Source organism: Malurus melanocephalus, unplaced genomic scaffold, assembly GCF_030028575.1.
Source record: "Malurus melanocephalus ecotype Western Australia unplaced genomic scaffold, MMel_1.1 scaffold_618, whole genome shotgun sequence".
NCBI classification, from domain to species: Eukaryota; Metazoa; Chordata; class Aves; order Passeriformes; family Maluridae; genus Malurus; species Malurus melanocephalus.
In genome coordinates, this window is record NW_026623850.1 from 171087 (window position 1) to 193153 (window position 22067).

Consider the following 22067-nt stretch of genomic DNA (forward strand, 5'->3'; position numbering starts at 1 on the left):
CTTCAAACAAAAGGCTTTGAAGACTCCCTGGTGGTGGTCYCTCTGCAGGGAGGGACARCGGAGCYGAGGGGCAGATTCCCCATCATCACCCTGCTGCCCACGGTGCTTTGGATGCAGCCTGTATAACACAGYTGGTTTTYTGGGCTGCAAATTCCCATTGCTGTGTCAYCAGCRCCGGGACAYCGGGGCTGTGTTTGTCCCCGGTATCCGCTTCTTCCCCAGGGCAGCCGGGCGGCCAACTGAGGCCTCCGGCTCGGAACCCGCCGGGGCTGCCCGGTCYGGGGGAGAACCGGGCTGAGGAGGGTTTCCCCGGCCCGGGCAGTCAGGGCGGCTGCAGGCGGCCCTCTCCGTGCCCACAACGGGCAGCAGGTGACACGAAACAGCCCCATCTCTGCTGCCGCCGCTGGCACCGCTCCGTGGCCTCCATCAGCGCTGGGACACCATTCCGGGATTTCAGGGGGTGGGTGCGGAGATTCTCACCCTCAGAGGCTCCGCACGGTGCTCCCCTGTCGTGGGTTTAACGCCTTGGAATTCGGTTTCCCGGCCAATGCACCAGAAATGTCGAGGTTTGAATGAATTCAATGGGAGCAAAACACTCCCAAGTTCCAGCAAACCCCCTCCCCCCCTCTCTTTTCTCCACCCGGGTCCTAGAGACAACCTTTTCCACAGAGAGGAAAGTGAAAAGAAAAGGGGGAAAAAMWMTWTWTWTWWAAAAAAATTATATAAACACAAAGAAAAAAACCTGTGGAATCAGCTGTTAGATCCCAAAGCCTTTCTCTTCCCTCCTGGGAGTAGCTTCCCCTCCGGGTCCCCAGAGGGGTTTGACAGAGTCTCTTTCCAATAGTTCACTGAAGGATTTTCTCCCTGCCGTGTCACGAGAATCCTCCAGATCCCAGATGACGAAGAGGAAAAAAACAAATTCGAGGAAAAAACAAGTCCAAAGAAAGCAGAAAAAAAAAAAGGACCAGTCCCAGGAAGAGCAGCTTCTTTTTTCCACCGCTGATCCCGAGAGAGGGAGCCTCCCCAGAAAAAAGTCTGTGTCTTGTCCCTTTCCCTCCCATYGTCCTTGAAGGGAGGAACATCACCAAACAAACCAGAGCAGTCTCGACTATCATGTATAGTTACAGAAGGGTTGTTTAACTTTTCCTCTAACATAAGCAGATGATAGGAATACAATACTCAGCTAACCTAGGACATCCCCTCACACCGGGGAGGTGCTGCCCGTCCCCTCAGGGCGCAGCGCGGACTCTGAGGGCCGCTCCCGCCCCGCCCATGGCCCCGCCCATGGCCCCGCCCCCGGCCCCGCCCATCGCCCCGCCCCCGCCGCGCCGCAGCAGCCCCCGCGCATATAGGGCCGCTCCGCCGCACGGGCCGCGCCGCCGCCGCCGCTCCAGGCATGGCACAGGGCTCTACCTCACTATGGCAGCAGCAGCAGCAGCGCGGCACAGCACCCTGGACTTTCTGCTCAGCGCCACAGGTAAACTGGGGTAGAAGGCGGCGGGGGGGAGCGCGCCCCTTTTTTATCTCCTCCCGGGTCCGTGTCTCGCCCGGGCCGCTGAGGATGAGGCCCGTGCGGGCGCCGCCTCCCCCCTCCGGCGCTTTCCCGGCGTTCCCGCCGGGCTGTGTTTGTCCCCGGTACCCGCTTCTGCGGCCAACTGAGGCCTCCTGCTCGGAGCCAGCCAGTGCTGCCCGGTCCGGGGAGGAACCGGGCTGGGGAGGGGAGGATGTGCGGGTTTCCCCGGCCCGGGCGGGCGCGGCGGCTGCAGGCGGCCCTCGGGCACGTTTTGCCCGGGACGGGGGGAGCAGGGGGCGCGGGCAGGAGGTCCCAAACCACAGAGCCGGGGGAAGGGAAGGGAAGGAGGGCCTGGCCGGGACACCCCCTTGGCCGGGCCTGTGGAGCTGTGCTGCCCTTGCACCGCGCCTGAGGCGGGTGCGGCGAGCCGGGCTGGGGCTGCCGGGGAGTGCGGTGTCACTGCGGTGCCGCTCCAGCCGGCGATTAGCGCTGGCTGTGGCAGGGCCTGACCCCGCGGGTATCTGTAGGGGGCACGTTCGGGCCGGGAACCGCCGCCACAACCACGTTTCGCAGCGGCCCAGCCGGGGGAAGGATTTGATGGGGGAAGGGGAGAGCTGCCGTGGGCGCCAAAGCGCCTCGCTCGGTGCTGAACAGGCCGCGGATCGCTGTGGCCTTCCCGCTGCCGGCACCCGCCCCTTGAGTATCGAACCCSTTTTTCCTTCCCAGTTTAGTGTGAAGGCAGTTCCCTGCCTTTACCGACAAAATCTGTTAAAAGCTTGCTTAGAGAAAGCGGTTCCTGACCACAGGGGCTTTGCTGCGTGCTGTGCCCTTTGTGGCATTGCTGCATGTTCACTTCGGAGAGCAAGAGCAGGGAGGGGAAGGAGTTCTTCACGAACAATGTGCTTTAGGATAGTGCGCTGTGGTTTTTACAGTGAAAACCTTGCAGTTTCCCTTTTATGCTGCGATTTTTCAGGGCAGTTTAGCCACTCTAATGGTGACCTAATGGCAAATGAGATAGTCCTGCTGTTTTCCTTGTGCTTGACTAATCTAGTATGAGCAGAATTGGTAAGCTAAACCAGTGTAAAAATTAATTTCGTAGAAATTAGCCAGCTCCAAACATGACCTCTTCCTCTGAAGTTCTCTGAAAAATCATGGGTTCAAGAGCTAAATCAATGACTGGCTTCTGCAGAAGGGTCGAAATTGCTAGGAATAAAGTAGGTCTATTGAAAATAAGCCTTAGGTATGTAAGCACCTCTATGATGTAAAAAAACAATGCTGTTAATTGGAGAATGTGGTAATGATTGTAATTATTGCTTTGTCCTTAAGTAGGCTTTTGTATTCCATTTCCCTTTACTTCTGAGGACAATGTTAGCATCTTTCTCTGACCAAGATGGATGTACCTAAACGGGGTTGGGGTAATGGACTCTCTATAGAAGTGTTGCTGTGTAGATCAAAGGAGGAAAGAAGCATTTTTCCCTTCTCATATTTGTCTCAGCACGATAGACATATTCAGTGAGATGTGAAGAACTTTCTTCCACTTGTGACAGCTCAGAAGCTGGTCTGTACTTTTTTATGTGGAGTTTTTCCTCTCAGCTAGTGTTCATGGTCTGAAGTACAAGGAATTGTCTAAGTAGGAAGAATTGGTGAATGTGCATGTGTAGTTTTTGTTACAAGAGTTAAACCTTAAAGCTTAATCATAGATTAAGTAAACATTTAATTGTCTACTAATTGATTTTTTTTTTCTCCAAATTAGGTGGACAATTAGAATTCTGAATGATCTGGAATGCCATGAAATGGCGTTTAGTAARACTAAATGTGTGGGTTTGGACCTTCATATCTTGGGAGGATAAAATGTTATTTCTAGGTCTCAGCTTAAGCTGTTGTATCTCTGTTTGCATTCTGGAGAAGGGAGAATGTGTAAACTTGGTAAATACACATTCCTTATTCCTCAAAACATTAGCTGTATTTTTGTTTTTTGACAAATGTGTGTTTTTGGGTAGGTACTAATATAACTGTTAAAGTTGCCAGCTTATCATGGACTCATAGAATGGCCTGGGTTAGAAAGGACCTTRAAGATTATYTGCTTCCCACCTCCCTKCCATGGGYASCTACACCTTGGGCTAGGCCAAGTTGCATTAAACCCCACCCAACCTGGCCTTGAATACATTCRGGGATGAGGTACCACAGCTTCTCTTGGGAGTCTATCCCAATGCTTCACAGTAAAGAATTTTTTCCTAACATTTAACCCAACCCTAGTCTTTCAGTTTGAAGCCATTCCCCTTTGAAAAAGTCTCTCTCAGTTTTTCTTCCAAGCCCCCTTCAGGGAAGACTGTGGTTAGCTCACCTCAAAACTTTTTCTTTTTCAGACTGAGCAATCCCAGTTTTCTCAGCCTTTCCYTGTAGAAGAGGTGTTCCATCCCTCTGATCATCTTGGTGACCTCCTCTGGAGGTAGTGTCTCACCAGAGAGGAACTGAGGGGCAGATTCCCCATCCTCACCCTGCTGCCCACGGTGCTTTGGTTGCAGCCTGCAACACAGTTGGTTTTCTGTGCTGCAAATTCCCATTGCTGTGTCATGTCCAGCCTCTCACCCACCAGCACCCCCAGGCCTTTCTGSGCAGGGCTGCTCTTGTTCTGTTTGTCCCCAGCCTTTGCTGATTCCAGGACTTGCCCTGACCTGGGTGCAGCCCCTTGTACTCGGTGTTGTTTAACCTCAGGAGATTCCCATGGGCCACTTCTCAAGCTTGTCCAGGTCTCCTGACATGCCATCCCATCCTTCAGGTGTGGCAACCACACCACTCATCTTGGTGTCATCTRCAAACTTGCTGAGGGTGCCCTCARTCCCTTTGTCTATGTSATTAATAAGGATACTCAACAACTGGTCCCAGTATGGACCYCTGAGGGSCASCACTTGTCACTGATGTCCACTGGACATGTGGTTGTTGGCCATGAGCCTCAGTGATGGTCCAACCACCTTCTTATGTGCCAGACAGCCCACCTATTGAATCGAGCTCTTGCCAGTTTAGTGAGAAGTATGTTGTGGRGCATTGTGTCAAAGGCTTTACAGAAGTTCAGATAAATGACAATCTGTACCTTCCTGTAGGAAGGTTGTACAACAGTTTGTTTCATTGCAGTTCATCTTGCTGTAAGTGTATATGGTAATGCTGGGGAAGGATTTGAGAATCAACTTGTGTGACAGTCATATTTCTCACTGTTCACTTTTAAGATAACTGCTATCCAAAGGCTTCATTGTAATTGTCTACCATCAAGACTGAACATGATTATAAAGGCTGAGATGATAGTATTTGAGATGTTACTAGATCTCTAGCATCTGTTTATTGCTTTGTTCTCTGGTATGTGTGACTTGTCTTTATCCTCTGTCTTCTGAGGTTCTCTGTGAGTAAGGGAGGGAGGCTGTCTTGGTCTACAGGACACAGCTCTGCATGAGCAAGATGGGATTTTGTCATGTGTTAGTACTTGTGCAGCTATTAGCAACTGCTTTTGCTGCAGAGTGGTGTAGTTTCTGGTGTGTTGTTCTCACTGCTGACTTACTTGGAATGTGACAAACCCTTTCAGTAACAGCCCTGGTGTCTTCAGGCAGTCCAGTTTTCTTGGGGTATTCGACTATGAACATTCTTCATTATTCACATGTACTCAGCAAGGATCTTGAAAATGATAATTCATATAGCCAGTTCTTAGTGTGTGCAGTCATCACTTCCATAAGGTTGTTGGAAATGCCAGCAATGTCAATAAAAGTGTGGGTCTGAACAGTTAGAGCAAACAGGTTCTCTTGTATTGGTTTGAGATGGGGAAAGACAATACTGCCTTGGGAATGGGGTTGCGTGAGATCAATGAAGCCATGTACTTCCAAACCCTGACAGTTTTTTTCAAACTTTTCAATGAGTTTTTTTATATACAACAAATATCTATATGTTAGTTAAAAGAAAAAAGGTCTTTTGCATGTCCTAATAACTGTCTCCTCTAATTGGTTATCTCACTATTTTTTTAGAWATAATAATAGTCTGTTAAATATAAGCAGGCTTGAATCTTTGATAGCTGAATAGCATAGCCTGACATTCAGGGTCTCTTGAAGAGCTGATTAAATTAGCAACTGTAGAACTCAGCCCTTTGAGCAGAAGTGTTTTGCTTATCTATGACTCTGGAAATAAACAGACAACTTTAGCAGGCAAACAGCATAGTGTTCCCTATACTTAAAGAATATAAGGAGACTACTTTTAAATTTATGAAAATGGACACAGGTCACTGGCATTCCTTAATTGGGGCATAGAAAGCTTTAGTTGTGTCTTTTTGTTAGTCAGGAGAGATTAATTTGAGACTCCTTGAGTTATTAGTTTGAGGACTTTATTATGAAAGTATACTTTAATAATATTGAAATTATGAATACTTGATGCCTTATACCTGTACAGAATTTATTTTGGATTTACTGTATGTTGTAAATCTGCTTGYACATGGGAGTGTTTCCTTCCATGCATGAACGTGTCATATAAGCTTAGTTTTTTTGGTTGTTGAGTATTGAACTGATTAATGTTCTTCAGGTTTCTCCAAGCATGGGAGTGGAGATAATATGGAGACTCTTGTGAGATTTGGGTTCTTCTATTTTCTTCAGAAAGTTACTTTGAAAGGCAARTTAGTTGGAAATCAGTTCAATTGTCTCCAGGTTTACTGTTTGGGATTATTGCTGGGGRCATTATATATAGTTCATGGGACAGTGGCACAAACAGTTGTGCCCATAATCCTCATGGCCAGGGCACAGATGGGTGAGGTGGTGGAGGAGAGCAGTGATTACCTGAGCTGGCATGATTACTAAAACAAATAGTTCATGGATGAATTACACACTCCAAGAAAGCTGTGGTTGGACTGAGTGCAGGCAAGGTAATACATTTTTAAGAAAATGGTAAGTAATAGTGTGTGTGCACGTGATCTGCTTTTCCTTGCATTCATGTTTTATGGAGCTAGAAGGAAGGGAATGACCTTTTGTGGGCTGAGCATCCGCTGTAGCTGTTCGGGTCTGCAGGGTTGGGTCCACTGCTCAATTCTGACACTGTGYAGGGGGCAAAAGATTTTAGTTATCAGATATTCTGAGTTACTCTGCTAAATAYTCTTTCAGTGYTGAAGTTYTTACTTASGCTGACAAATTGTTAAATATTTGAACTGCATGCAGTTAAAATAATACTTTCATTCTTGCTTTTGTTTTGATTGGAAGCCTTAATGCTCTTCATAGAACACTACCACAGTTTTATGTGCTTATTTTTGGCTGTTCTGGTCTAAACTTTTGAAGCGGGGGAAGAGTTGACAAGGTTTTGAGTTTTGCAGCTCTTTGAAGCCTTGTTGTKGAGTTTCCTTACTTTAAGAACTAATTAAGAAAATGCCTTTCTGCAGGGACAATTGCCCAGGAAGAAGAGTGTTTAAGACAGCTAAATTCTGGARGGGGGTGCTCTATTGGCTCTTTCTTGCTACCATCTCTGAAATYTCTACCTAAATTTCTACCTGGGAAAATGCTGCGTGAGTTCAGTTGTTTCATGTTGTGAGCTGTGTCTTGCCTTAGTAAAGACAATTTGGAACTGGTGCTGGTTTGGTTTATTTAGCAGATAATCAGCAATTCTAGCTGTTGAATCATTGTATATCCCATATTAAGTGTGGAAATGACAGAATTYAGGAAGAGATGATTGGCATTGAAAACCTGATATTCTTCTTGAAAACTTGTGGTTTCTTTCTCAAGTAAGTCAATCTTGTGCTTGAAGGARCAAGAAACTGTGAAGTTCATTATTAATTTGAGCCTAAGGTTATAAATKAAATTCATCAACAAAACTTCGAGCACTTACTTATGTAGAGAGTTATTTTTAATTTATCTGTGGTGGGTTGCCTCCCTGTACTACAGATGCTAGGACTTTGTTTTTGTTATGAGATGGATTCTGCTTTTGGAGCTAGCTGCGTTTAGCTGTCAAAATCCATTAAGTGTATTTGAACTTCTTGTGAGAGGGAATGGCACCTCTGATCCTTATAGGTAAATTTGACTGATTCTGTCAAGCACTGGATTGTCTGAAGTGCTGAAACATCAGATTGCAGTGATAATATGCAGATGTTAGGCTTATCTCTTTACCTTCTTGATTTATGGTATGTAAGCAAAATTTGCTGACTACTTAGCTATGATCTGTATGTGAAGACCATGTAAATAAGGATTAAACAAGGCTCAAATGTCTCTGGAGCTTGCAACTGTGTTATCAACCTTGGCTAAAGGTGTGTTTGTAGCTGCAGCTCAGGAATGGGTTTGTTTTGGTTGGGCTGCATTAGCAGCATCCTTGAGTGGTGTGGGCTCAGGTTGTGCTTTTGTCTGGGCTGTTTTGAGCAGGTTTCCATGTTCTAGTTCTGACAGGCCTGGACTGAGAACTGGCCTGCTGAGTGTCAGAACACAAATGGGGCTTGTCAGGAGGTGTTAATACAAGAATTAATAGCTTTCCATTTTTAGCAGTAAGGACTGCTATGAATTCATTCCCTGCTTTTTTTTTGGTTTCTAGTTTTGAAGATTATAATGCTTTATGACTGGAACTCTGAAAATACAATTATCTGATTTTCCAGTATGATGTCAAGTTCTCAATTGCTGCTTGCTCAGACACGAAGGAACTGTCACCTGCAAAGGTTAAGGCTAACCATGTGGGAGTTATTTTTCATGAAGGTATGGTTTGAGGCTGTAGAGCAAATTCCTGCAGGAAATGAAGACTGCTTTTGACACATTAGAATTTCCCATTTCAGATAAATTTCTCTGACCATGCTTTTTAAATATCAAAATCTTTGAAAGGAGAGGAAAACAGGTAGGACAAGTGCATATAACAAGAGTTATTTGGACATATTGAAGTTCTGTTACCAAGTGTCTTTTCTCTTTTACAGGCTTTTTGGTGGACGTGCTACAGGTATTTCAACAGGTTCTTGGTCACATTTGAAACCTTATCTCTGTATACCAGTTGATGGACTTCAGTTGTATGTTGCTGGGAGAAAAATGAAGTTTGTTGAGGCATTGAAACCACATTTGTTGATATTAAGRCTCAAGTGGAGGCCTAAGGTGTTTTGGGTTTTATTAGGAGTTACCAGAGAATTGCTTTATCTGATCTGTTTTGCACATTTCCAGAAAATGGGCATTGTAAAAGTTAACTGTAGTAGGATGCTGTATCATRRCTGGCTGCARTTAGATTCCAGGTATAGGAAAGCTRCTTTTTAAAGCATATATTTTATCAAAAATGCSGAAAGAAATAATGTGTAAATGTCAGAGTGAATCAGGCAGACTCTAATAGCAATTGAAAAGATAGTCCCTAATGTGCTTCCTGTAGCAATGAGTGCCTTCTAAAATTTTGCCAAAATCTAACACGGGAAAACTCCTCTCACAGGTCCCTGTGATGGGTTCTTTTTAATTTTCCATAATACTTTGTGCTGCAGGAATCATTGGGAGTGAGCCTTCAGATATCAATGAATCCACAAGCAGAGGGACCCTGTATTTGTGCAGTAATCAAGCAAGAACTGTGCTTGTAGTGCTTAATTTCCCAAGTAACTCCTCAGTTATGTAAGATGATGATCAAATACTTCTGTGAATAAAATCAAGATAGATTCTGGAWGGTGATCCTTTGTCTTCATTCTGTCGGGGAGTTTCAGTTTCAGATGTGCTGCAGGTTTTTTTACCTTAACTTTACTGGCTCTGCTGTAGTTAGCCACTGTTACAGTGTTTATTTTCATGTCTCTGAGTATTTTATTAATTATTCTAATAATAGAGCTCTTCTGATGGTAACTGCCTCTGTTTGCAGTGGTACAGATTTTCAGAGAGACTTTTGTGAAGGATGCCTGCTGGCTGCTGCAGTAGTTGCAGGACCATGGTGTAATGCACAGGTCTGTGTATCTGTTGTTRTCCTGATCTCTGGCCAGTGTGCCTTTCCAACACACAGGTACAAATTCTGTGTGCTGGAATTTTGGAGACCAGTAGATATTTTTCCCTCTACTACTGGTAAAAAGTTGAATAACAAAGGTGAGCTGCTTCACTTAAGTGATCAATTTGAAGCCTTCTTTSAGTCAGTGTGCATGACTTAAAATAATCTGCACAAAGTGTGTGGCAGTAGATGTTAACAATCCCCCAGAGAGATGGCTCAGCTGSTCAGTAGGATTTATCCATCCTGAGTGGTCCTAATATACAAAATGCTGTTAGAAAGGCTCTGAATTTTATCCCAGAAGTGACCAGTATATTAATAAGGAAGTCAGTCTGTGGGTTGATGGTGGGGGAAAGGGCCTCTGGTTATAAAATTTATTAATAAGTGCTTTCACATTCAAACTAATGTTAAATTGGTCTTCCAACTATGAATGAGCTCTGAATTGGCAGTAAGTGCTTTCTTCTGGTTCTTTCAATATGTATATKGCAGTGACAGGTCTTCATTTGTGCTAGAAAAGATTTTGTTAGCTTACCTAAGTTCATGTGCAATGTGCTTGTGTTTTATGCAAACAACAAAATTATTTGTTTAGGCAACACATTGACTTAGTGACCAGCTTTACATGAAAACATGAGCACATGCTACACAACCTTCCTAGCAATCTTTGTCTTCATTTAAATGTGTTTGAAAATTCAAGGGATCCAGATAAAGATTGGGAATGCTGTGGTGTAGTTTAGTAAACCTTATGTTCTGCTCTCCCAGATTAAACTCCATGTTGTGGTGTTTTGCGATTGGAAGTGCTGAAATTATTCTTGTAACTGCATTATCTATCCTTGTAGCATAAGTTCACCATTTAACCTTTTCAAAAAGARGTTCTTGTCTAAAAGACTAGATGGAAGGGGAATATTGCTACCAATAAAAGAATTTTGCTACATCATTGSTACTGGGATTTGGTGCCAAACCTATTTTCTCATGCAATGAATTTCAGATGATAAGGCATATCATATAGTTGACTTTGTAGTTGGTCATGGCTCTTGTGTATAATGCTGTTTCAGATTAGTCTTAGTCTGTTTATATGCTTACTGGTGGTACTTGGGAGTTGTGATGGTACAGTTATTCTGCAATTTGATAATAGGATGCTTTTAATATTGTAGTCCAGTAACTAGAATTTTATTAATTCTTAAGGCACAACAGCAAGGCCTAAACCTGCTTTCTCATGGATGAATGTGTAGTAGATGACTATTCCCACTTGTTAACTTCCAAGTTAACATGAGGATGATCCCTACTGGTGCATATTGATTGAAAGGAATAATTCTGGTACAGTTTTCTGCATCCTGCTGTTTTCTGCTTTTGCAGCGCTGGCAAGGACAAAAGAGAATCTTAATAGTCAGTAGGTGTGTTGCTMATGCCAGGTTTTTATTTGTGCATGTAGCATGTCAGGAAAAAGCTGCTTTGTTCTGGTCAGCAACAATTTTTTGTGKTTGGAGGACAAGGCCCAGTTTAGGCAACTGGTGGCATTCTGACTTTAGTTGTTCCTGTGATATCGCTATGCAAACTTCTGGAGACAGCCTGTTCCAAACACCAGTGTGCTCTGCTCACTCATTTTCCATGCAGGCGAATGCTTTTAACTAGGACAAAAGGAGTACATTTCTTAAGTTGTCAGGTTTTAAGAAAAAGATTGCAATGCAGGAGTTGATAACTAAGTTATCTGCAAGTTCTTTTGTACTGCTCTATCCTCTCATACAGTGGAGAATGGGACCTAGGAAGAGGAGATGGCTGTTGACTTTCCATAAACTATTATGACTTTTAGCTTTTTTTTTTAATTATTTCTGTTTTCTCTAGTGCTAAAGCAACCCATAGGACATGGAAAATACATAGAAGCCTGAAGCTTCTCCTTGGCTCTGTTTTTTAAAATTTATGAACAATTTGCTCACTAAATGTTTCTGCAGCACATCTCTTAATTCTGCTGTATTTTTATTGTTGAGATTAACATACAGTATTGGCATTGGAAAAATGCCTTGGATTAGTCTGTGAATGAGAGATCCCTTGTACAYCTATGCTTCTGAGGATGCTATTTCCAGTAAGTGGTGGTGGTGGAGGGGTCACCAGTTTAACTGTCTAGAATTGAATTTCTTCTATCAGTTGTGTTCCCTTCCTCACTTGTATGTGGTGCTTTCCCACCCTATTCTGTATTTCCTGTAAGATTTTTGAAGAATTGGAGTTGAGAGAGTGCCTGTGTGCAAGGATATCAAACTTGCAAAACACAAGGATTTGTTACGTTGAAACAATTTCAATAGCTCTGAACTGAAACAATATGCCAGCAGTTCAGGTTGTTGTTTACTATTGGCACATTCTGCATCATGATTCCTTATGTATGCTAACTCTTTAATGTATTCTTAATGAAGCACTTAATTTGATCAGTCTCCTTCACCTTTCTCTATTGAATATTTAGTAACCAAGAGAAAAATGCATCAATATTCTCACTTGTCAGAAGAAATTATTTAAAATCAGGGTAAGAAAAATTTGAAGTTGGAAATGGGGTGAATATTTTCAAATGAGAACTAATCTGTTCCCATAGCTTATTATAAGGTTTTGTTAATCATAGGGCATGAAGAAGTCTTAAAGCAGAATWTTTTTAGAGATAGTCTGGCTCAATAGCAGATCACTTCAACACTGAGCTCAAGTATGTGGGTGGAATTAGCCAGTGTTATGTATGAGGCCAGACTTGATGCTTAAGGTGACTGSACTTTGCTCTCCTGTTCACAGATTGCTGTCAAGTACTGACTGCTTTGCTGCTCAAATTTCAGGGGAATATCTGCAACTTCTGCAAATTTTCTCTTCAGATGTGCTGGAGTTSAAAAACTTTCTGGCTAAAATGGGCATTTAACTCTCCTGAGAAATAGAGAAATCTCAAATCCTATACACAGTGGGTTTTGTTCCTGTTCTTTGAGATTGAAACTGTGGGCATTTTTCCTTCCTTTCACAAATAGTTACCAAATGCCTAAACCAGTATTTTATAGAGTTTGTTTCCTTTGTTCCTAAATAACAAAAAAAAAAAAAGTAATGACTACTTGAATAAACGTTTAGATGTAGATTCAAAGATGTTCCTATTGTTCTAATCATTGTCCTTTTTGCTTATCAGTGCTTGATAGAGCATATCTAAGCTTGGAGTAGGGTGGTGACAAGTGGATTTGGGTGAGAGATCTTGAGATTGCTGAAACTTCCTGATGCCTTCAAGCAACCACTTATGCCTCAAACATTTTATAAAGGGATCTCCAACTTTGGAGAATTAATTAGGCCTCCAAGGCAAATCTTGTGTGGTATAACTAAAAAGGGTACCTGATGAAAGAGCATGTTGTCGTTTTAATTTCCTAAAATTAAAAGCATAATAGGAAGAGCTGAATCAAGCTTGTGCCTAGGTTCTTAGCAAAGAACTCTTGCTTAGAGATAAATGGTATGTGGGGGGTTGGTATGTTCACAGAGCAGAGAAATATCAGTGATGATTTGTCCTGTGGTGTGTGCCAGRGTGCACCTAGCAGGATTCCTTGAAGCTGTTGAAAACAGGCTAAATGTGGTATAAGCACTTCAGTTCTTTCAGTCTGTTCACMATCATTCACAGGAGCTGCAGAGGTGAAGTGGTTTGGGGGTTGGTTGGACAATAGTTCCATTTGGGTTTCATGTCATTTTACTCTTGGCCCTGGGAGGGTATGGCRTGCATTAGGAAACAGTGTTCTTTGATGTTTTTGTCCTGGTGACTTAAGAAGTAAAGGATGGAAATGGGCATTTGTTTTGAAAAAGATGGAGAAGGTAAAGGAGTTGGGCAAGGAAGCAAATGCTGCTGAAGAAGTGGAGACCACTTGTCTGAAGTGACAAATCTTTTTAAATGTCCTGGCCTTGGAGCAGCTGCTCCAACCTTTTCCARAAACTGCTGTTGCCTGCCAGAAGCTGCAAGTTTAAAGTGAGAGTTTCCATGTTCCCTCTCCAGTGCAAGGCTGCAGAGATTAGAACCAATTGAAGAACTGTGGCTTGTAGTTATGGCCCCATTTATCTATYCTTTTGATGCCTGAAAAACTTATTGGTTTGATTGTTGGCCCACTTATTGCTGCTGTAACCATGGTTACTGGGCAGACAAGCTGTACTCTGAGCTTTCATTATTTCATGTGCCATGGTAGAACCTGACACTGGATAGGAATCCTGAAATCTTAGGGAGTTATGGGACAGAAAAGTTTCATGGCAGTAGTGGACTTTGGTGTTTTATCAGTGGTGCTGCTAAGAAGGATCCAGCAGTTAAATAATTCACTGTGATCTAACAATTTAGTTTTGTTGGTTCTATTTTCCTTTAGTTTGCAACATGGAGTTAATGATTGGGATGTAGATTTATTTTTCACCCTCTATCTCAAAACATGCATCAAGATCAGATAGTATAAGCAATAAGCAAACCTTTCAACTTTTATTAAATATCCTTGGCTTTTGGGGAATTGGCTTGCTTTTTATGTTGTGTTTGAAGAAMAGTAAACATTCTATCAGTTACTTCAGTTTGACTTGTTAAAACATTCAGGGGTAATTGAGTCCAGGGTGTCTAGATGGGCAAACAAGTTTCAAGTAATCAGATTTTTAGCTTAGCCTACTGTGGAGTTGCATAGAGATGATAGATGAGCTGAACTTTGATTTATTTGGTATGGATTTCTTTTCTGTTCTTTGTAGCTTGTACAATTGTTTTGTCCTGGAAACTATTGCTGATTATGTCTGCAGGCTACATTTACTGATTTCCAATGTATATTCRTTTTGGGAGCAGGAGGCAAAACAAAATTGCTGTGGGAATACCTATTTAATAAAGTCATGATGGGGAAGAATGTGTCTGTGCTGAAGCATTTRTTTGTAAGCTGTGCCTCCATAATGTGGCTGTGCCAGGTGATTTCTCTGGTAGAGTGACTCTAAATCTTGGTTGACATAATGCATGACCATAGTGGCTTAGTTCTGAGTTTTGTAAAGCAGAAATGGTGCTATGATAGTCTTTCTGATTTTGTTTCGTTCTGCTAAGTGCAGCTTTAGGAGCATCTTCCACTAATTCACTGCATCAATTGCAAAATAATATAAATGGGCAAAACTTGTGACTTGTTTTTGATACATTAGTTTGAAGAAGCAAAAACAATTCATTAAAAGTATGTTGTGGGTAACAAAACTCCACAAAATTTTATAGCAAACTTGAGGGTTCTGAACTCAGCATATTCTGATTGAAGAAACACCTTTATGGACAAATCATCACCTTGCTTTTAAAGGTAGTTGTGCCAGACGAACTTCAATTATTTCCATGTGAATTTTTGTGTTTTATTCTGAGAGATCTTTTCCATAGCATCTTGAAGATTTCAGCTGGGGCCTTGCTTTGATTGAGATGTTTGAAAATGATGTTTGTGTATGGGGAGAGTGGATAGATYAATCTTCAATGTGTTGTTTCCCAGTACCACAGCTTAACATTTTTTTTTGTTTGTCAGCGCTGTGCTTTCTTTTTGGGATTGCTATTTGCATGTTAAGYAATTTTAAAAGTAATTATGTGGGTAAAGACTTGTGTGGATTGTGATACAGTAGGTGACCAAGAGTAGCAATAATAAAAATACTCTCATTACATCCATAGTAGATAACTGTTTTTACTCAGATGTGAAAATTGATTTTAAAGCAAATGGTTTGGATAACCATGCGCTGAGAAATATCTTTGGGGAGATGAGGATGGGGAGAAGAGAAGATGCATGAAAAATTGTTCAAATGATATTTAAAGAAAAATTAATCCAGGCTGCCAGGAAAAACTTTTCAGCCTTTAAAAACAGGCTGAAGTAACTTGATTGGAAAATCCTCACTGATTATTTTTTTTSTCTCTTAATCTTGCAGCTGATTGTAATGCCGTTCTTAAAGCTCTACAGCCCATTTTTCAGGAGCAGGGAATGACAGAAACAGTTCATAACTGGGAAGACCATGGTTATTTAGTAACCTACATCAAAAAAAATGGCAGGTGAGTGGATTTTCTTCCTCTAGATTATGTTCCCACTGTTCTTCCTTAAAACATTTATTTMTYCCTGTATCTCCTGTGCTGTTGAAARGGCAAGCTATCCTTTTATCAGCCTTGTGTRTGAAGTAGCTGTGATAAAGCAGAATACTGTTTATAATCTGAACTATGTCATCTTGCAGTTTGGATACCAGAAGGTTGAACTGGTCAGTCTGGTCTGTACCATAGAATGGTGCTTTGGTCTCACTGTCCTTCCAGATGCAGGACAGCTCAAGTCAGTTCAATGTATTTTTAATTTCTYTGAGCATTAAAWATGTCTAAACATGTTGGAGTCTAAYCTTAGCATGTGAACAWTGACAGCTTTGTGTCTCTGTCTGTATTGGAGCACTGTTTTATGCTTCAAATGCTCAAAGAGCAGCTTCTGAAGTAATTAAAAACATGATAAGGGTGGYTGGTGTCATTAGTGACACAAAAGCTGAGTCTGCTGGGACAAACTGATAAACAAAACTACATTCACTTMATTTCCTGATGCTGCTTTACAGTGTCAGGGTTTGTTGATTATAGTATACATTAATCTGGTCTATTTATAAGTAACTACCATGATTTTATKGCACTTAATTTCTTTACAGCTATTCAATTACCTGTTCTTGACATCATTGTGGCAGATGCTGCTTTTGGGGTTGCTTGTTTTGTGGTTTTTGCTAGTTGGATTTGTTTGGTAGGTTTTTTTTTTGTTTGTTTGATTGGGATTTTTTTGTGGGGAATTTCTTGGGACCCAAACTAAGGTAACAAGCAAGTGGATATGAGTAATTCTATGCTCATCATTCTCAACTGTGCTCCATGAAGTTTGTAGTATATTTTCAGTTATCTTCTTGAATGTGGTGCTGGTCCTTTCTGCTCAAAATTATTTGTTTTTTATACTTGATCTGCCTAGAAAATCCTGTTACTTGTATCTTGCTTTTGTACAGCCTTGTTTATTCTGTCTTTAGTTACATGTGCTTTTGTATTTCTGAATAATTTCATCAAGATTCCAGTTCTGGTAGCCTTTTGTCTTTGAGGTCAGTGAAAAGATAGCAAAGTTGTTAACTTACTACTCTGGTTCTAGCCTTCCTCCCTACTGAGTTAAACTTTTATGTAATTCTCCTAAAAGGATAATATCAAAGTTCTACAAATTGTGAAGAATTCAAAGATATTACACCTAAAAGTAAAAAGTTGGAAGATGAAAAGGTTTATTTTATTACATGGCCTCACGTTACTCTCCTGCATTTCCTTGGGTTTGAGAGCAACATAAGATGTGAATTCTCAAATTGAGTTTTCTCTKTGCAAACTCATCTGATTATTCCTCTTAAGATGACAGCCTCTTCTAARGGAGCAGTTTCAGAGTTAAATTGCCTGTCTTTTGATCTATTCAAGGAACTTCCTAGAAGACAATCTTTGGTTGCTTAATTTTTCCAGGAGATAAGTAAACTGGAAGCATATCTGAGGAAGTGTAACAAGAGCAATCTAGTCGGATATTTTAAAATATAGATTTTTTTTTAAAGAACTTAGCAGCTGTAAATACTTGTTGATGCAAGTTTCATTGTCTTTCTCAAGTGCTGGAGTATAATACTAGTGAATGCTAGTGTGAAGGGAAAATATGGTGTAAAAGATGATTTCTCTGTGTAGGAGATGTGGGGAGGAATTCCTGTGAAACCTGTGCACTGGATGGGTATCCTGTTGCTTCAGGTATAGGCTTGACCATTCATATATTGGAAAACTCTAATAAAATACACCTCTGCTCAGTTTTTTTAGATGTTTTTCATCTATGAGCAGCTGTTCTATCCTCACATAGCATCCTATTCTCCCCATTACCCTCCCACACCATGCTGTTTTCTGAAAGCTGTGTGTCATAGATGAGCTTCAGCAGTTGCTGAGTGTTGGCACAGATTTCTAAATGTATTGTTTCCTGTGTGTTTTACTGTTGGTAACCATGTGCTTTCCAGCAGCATGACACATGTAATAGTCTAGCTTTTTATTATGCAGCTAAATACAGCTTAAGTTGTATAAGGCAATAGTTCAAATATTCTTAATTCTGTGGGAAGATGGCAAAGTTGCCTACTGGCCTTCCTGCAGGGAATGAAGGGAGGGTTTGTTGTGTTAAGTTGTGGTTCTGTATATCTCCAACCACTGTTTATTGTTGAGCTTCTAGCCAGGAGAGCATACTAAATACATTAAAGATTGGCAGTTTGTAATACAGCTGCAAAACTGAAGATTGGAGAATAAGAGTGTGTGGAAGAGCTGAACGTGAAGAGGAGATTGTTGACTTTGCAAGTGCCTATTTTTTTTTAATGATGCAGTGTTAACCATTCTTTATTAATTTACATTTATTGCTCTCTTGGTATATTCATTGCTATTTGAACTCCAGTGCATACTGGATTGATCTTTCTTGAAAATTGCTCACTTTAGTTCGATGACTTGCTGTCTGGAGTTACAGTATTTTCTGTACTTTGCCAGCTCCATTAGGGAACACGTGCAGGAGAATTCTCTGTGATTTTTGGGATCTCAGCTGTTTTGTTACCTCTGGTTGTAGAAAGTCTGTATACTTTTTTAAAGGTAGCCTTATTTAGTATATTTCTGTTAGTGTAGTTTGCTTGTATTTCTGTTTGATGTGGTTTCAGTTAACTTAAACAAATGAGGTTGTAAACCCATAAAACCCAACAGACTAGACAGTTTAAAAACCTTGCAAAACAAACACATTTCACAAGTTGTAAGAATGAACTGATGAGCTTGTGGAGGATTTCATTCTAACTGAATAGGCTTTATTTTAATGCCAGCGAGTTTGACTGCACTTTTTCTTAGTGCACTAAAATATCATATATTTTTCATTAATATGAAAATATTACCTGACATGATTAAGAAGAAATTAGCTGGGGCATACAGATTTTTCCTCTCTTTTCCGTGCAAAACAGAGTGCTTCATTTCCAGCAGCATCCATTGAAAGGATGGCTGTAACTTGTCACAAGTTCCCTAAGATGAGGGATGGAGTGGGTAAGGATTTCTCTGAGCATCTGCACACAAATGCGTTGTTACCCAGCCAAAGGTGACTGTGCTATTTCAAGACAAATGTGCAGTTGATGTAACAAGCTGGATACTAATCCCTGGGAAAAATATTTGAGATATTACTATGTTGCTAAACAGTGTCTACACTCCAAAGTTTGCTGAGATAACCCAATGGCCTGCAGGGTGCCCCATGCTGCAGACTGGATTTGTGGGCAGTGCTGTTGACAAAAGTTTGTCTTTGATAAAGATATTGTGAACAGCCCCATGGAGGGCTGTGCTGGTTGAACGAATTGGAGCTGATTTGGGGATTAAGTCATGCTTTCCTGTTGTCATTACCAAAGCAACAGATCCCCATTCTTCTTTGTCTAAAGCTAAGCAAGCAAAAGTCATATGTGGMAACTCTACCTGGTCCATTTACTTTGTCATTTGTTCTGACAAAGAACCTAATTGAGGGAGGTTCAGCTGAAAACATTTATTTAATGGGGTTGTCAACACAAGGCTCTAGAGTGGGGCAGGAAATGACTCACTKGAGCCACCTAAGTTCTCCTCTGAAATGGTGGGGATGGATGCACTCCTTTCTGCTTTGCCAGCCCCCTTGCCCAAACACTTTTTGGGAAGTAGTAGCATGTGCCAAAGTGGAGCTCTGAGTTTTGGGGTCTCATTTTTCTGAGGTGTGTTTTCAGATTGCTTCCAGAATGTTTTTAGGGTTACCATATGCACCATGCTTTTACTGAAATGTCACTATCTAAGTGACATTTAATTAGACTAGACAGTTAAAAGTTGGGTTAAAAAGTTGAGTTAAAAAAAGTTAAAACAGTTTAAAAAAAACTGTTAAAATGCTTTAAAACAGTTAAAAGTTGGGTTAAAATGTCAAGTTTTTATCTCATTTAATGGATATATTACTTTGTACAGTCATAGTGCCCAGCATATTGCAAATGATTGAGAACAGTTGTTAAATCTAGGTTAAGGAAAGCTAAGATTTGGAGATTGGTATCTTCTCAACTAATACTTTATTTTAATGTCATTACTGCTTGTGAGCAAATAGTCTTATACTGCATAGAGCTGTGCTGGTTTTTTTTTTTTTTTGTGCAACTAGGAACTCTCTTTTGTCATGTTCTATCTGCAAGTTCTTCAAAACCCGTCAAAACCTGAAACTTGAGTCGTTGTTTCTTCAGTAGAAGATTGTCTTTTAGAAAAATTTTTTCCTCCCTATACACATACCCGTTTTTAACTTCTGTGTCTGAATTCTTGTTTAGAGAAGKATAATCCTACTGGCATTTAATTTCACTGTTGACAGCAGTGCAAGCTTTACCCAGCTGAATTTAGTTTATATGTCACAGAGGTGATGATGAATACATTAACACTGTGAAGGGAGGAGAGGAATGTGTTTACTTTTTTCTTTTCTGTGTTAGTCTTTTGCTAACCACTCTGTATCCTAGTCAGCATATTTTAAAGGAGCAGGATGAACATTCCTCAGCTCTTTGTTTCAGGCTAAAATGTTGTAGTTGCCTGTGGAGTTACCCAGAGTGAAGRATAGGAAGCAGTTGGTAGGAATCAGTGGTAGCACCAGCTACTGTGGTGGCTTTCACTGGTTTAATTTTCTTATTSTGTAAAAACAGAACTGGACAAATGGTATAATGAAGAAATGTGATTGCCTAATTGCTTACGGTACCTCAAGTACTTTGTAATTAAGGTGAAGAAGACATAAAAAAAATATGTTTAATTGAAAAATATTGTGCCACTTTTAAAAATTTTATATTTTCCTGGTATAAGCAGATTATTATTTCCTCCCTCATTGGGTAGTTTAACAGGTTATCCTATTAGTGGCAAACTGGTTTTTAAATACTTAAACTATTCTGTTTTATAGTGACTCAATGTTAATCAGCAGATAAGAGCTTTGATGGGTAAAGATGAGTGTGTAGGTACCTATCTATCCAGGTGGGGTGGGAAATCCTTTCTTGGATACATGGGATTACAACGTTCCTTGACAGTACAAGTAACTAAAGTAGGATGATACACATTTTGGGGTAGAAGATTCTGATCTCTGCTTCCTACTTCTCTTCTGTYTCCAGCAGTTACTTTTTGATTTGTGCAGTTTGGAATTATTTGTTTCTTGATGTTCAGGTGGTAAGATGCAGCACTCCATAGAGTTGTTTCTGTAGTTGACACTTGTTCGCCTACAAGCACAAAAAGCTTGAATCCTGCCTTGGAAGATGGGACAGGTATACAGGTGCTGCAACATGTGGAGCTTTGTTACAGTGGGGTCTGCTTTTCAGGTGCAGATTTCCTTGCCAAATAGACTTTTTTTTTCTCACTACTTTTATGAAAGTGTGGCAGGTGGTAAATTTTTAAAACAGCAATTATATTTTTCAAAAAGACAAGAGGCAGGATGGGAGACTTTTGAAGAAAACTTTATTTTTCCCCTCATTTGGATTCCAGAGTAATCTTTCCTCTATTTTCATAGGTAGAAAATGGAGTCTATTACTGTTTTTAAGAACCCTCTTCCACATATTAAAAGAGCTGCTGCTTCTAAAAACCTATATTCACATATATTCTGCCAAGCAGATAAATGTGAAGTGACAGCAGCCAGCATAGCCTTTGCTGTCTGCTGATAAAAGCTAAAAGTCTATTGTGGGTTCATCTTTAGCCCACCACTACTGCTTAAAAACTACTCAGTACTGGTCTGTTCACTTCACTTGTACTGTTGGCTGCATGATTATATCTTTACAAGCATTTTGGTTTATTTTAGCTGTCTGTTTTCATTCAGGAGGTGTATAACCAAGGTATAACCAACCTGGAACTATATTACTATTGAGAATTTTGAATTTAATTCAAGGTTTTTCTTTTTTTTTGGTTTTTTTTTTTTTTTTTTAAGGTATAACCAACCTGGAACTATATTACTATTGAGAATTTTGAATTTAATTCAAGGTTTTTCTTTTTTTTTGGTTTTTTTTTTTTTTTTTGTTTTTTTTTTTTTTACTGTAAATTAACTGAAAATATCAGCCAGAAACTTGGAACTTGCATTTTTGTCCCACTACTCTGCTCCAGCCTGCTGCTTGCCTTTCATCTCTTCCCYGTTGCCCCAGATGTCAGGACCCTTCTGTTCTGGTAGAGGTGGCAATTGCATGAAATAAATGATGGTCTGCAGTGCTATTATCTCTGTATTCTGATGCTGTCATATAATTTGTGAATCTGAAGTTGTATGGTTGTACTTTCAGAGCAACTTTCCTCTGCTTCTCCTTGTCTCTTACCTCAGAGCAGAGGCAGGAACATCCCATACTGATCCTCTCAAGGAGTCACAAGAGAACTGAAGATGTGAGCTGTCAAATTGTATGACAGTACTTGATTTTTGTTTGAAATTAATTTAAAAGGCAGCTCAAATCATGGGACAATCAATCTGTTGCTTTTTTTGTGCCAACAACAACTCCTGGAATATGAAAATAAACTGATAAAAAGCTTTTCTARCAGTGAAAGTATTTCTGACATTTTGCCAGTTTTCAGGGAATTATAGAGCTATCTTATGAATCACATATATGTATTTCTGTCTGTATTGCCCKCTGAGGGCCTGTGGACTTTACCCTTTTCACTGTGAAT

At 40.8% G+C, this 22067-nt stretch overlaps 1 protein-coding gene across 1 annotated transcript in view; it reads left to right on the plus strand.

The window, feature by feature from the left end:
* Positions 1–1319: 1319 nt before the first annotated feature.
* SMS (spermine synthase) overlaps positions 1320–22067 on the plus strand; it is a 42496-nt gene continuing 21748 nt past the window's right edge. Inside the window, exons 1-2 of the mRNA XM_057383266.1 lie at positions 1320–1477; positions 15320–15440. Of these exons, the coding sequence (XP_057239249.1) occupies positions 1420–1477; positions 15320–15440 (179 nt within the window). The 5' untranslated portion in view covers positions 1320–1419. The remainder of the gene's footprint in view (positions 1478–15319; positions 15441–22067) is intronic.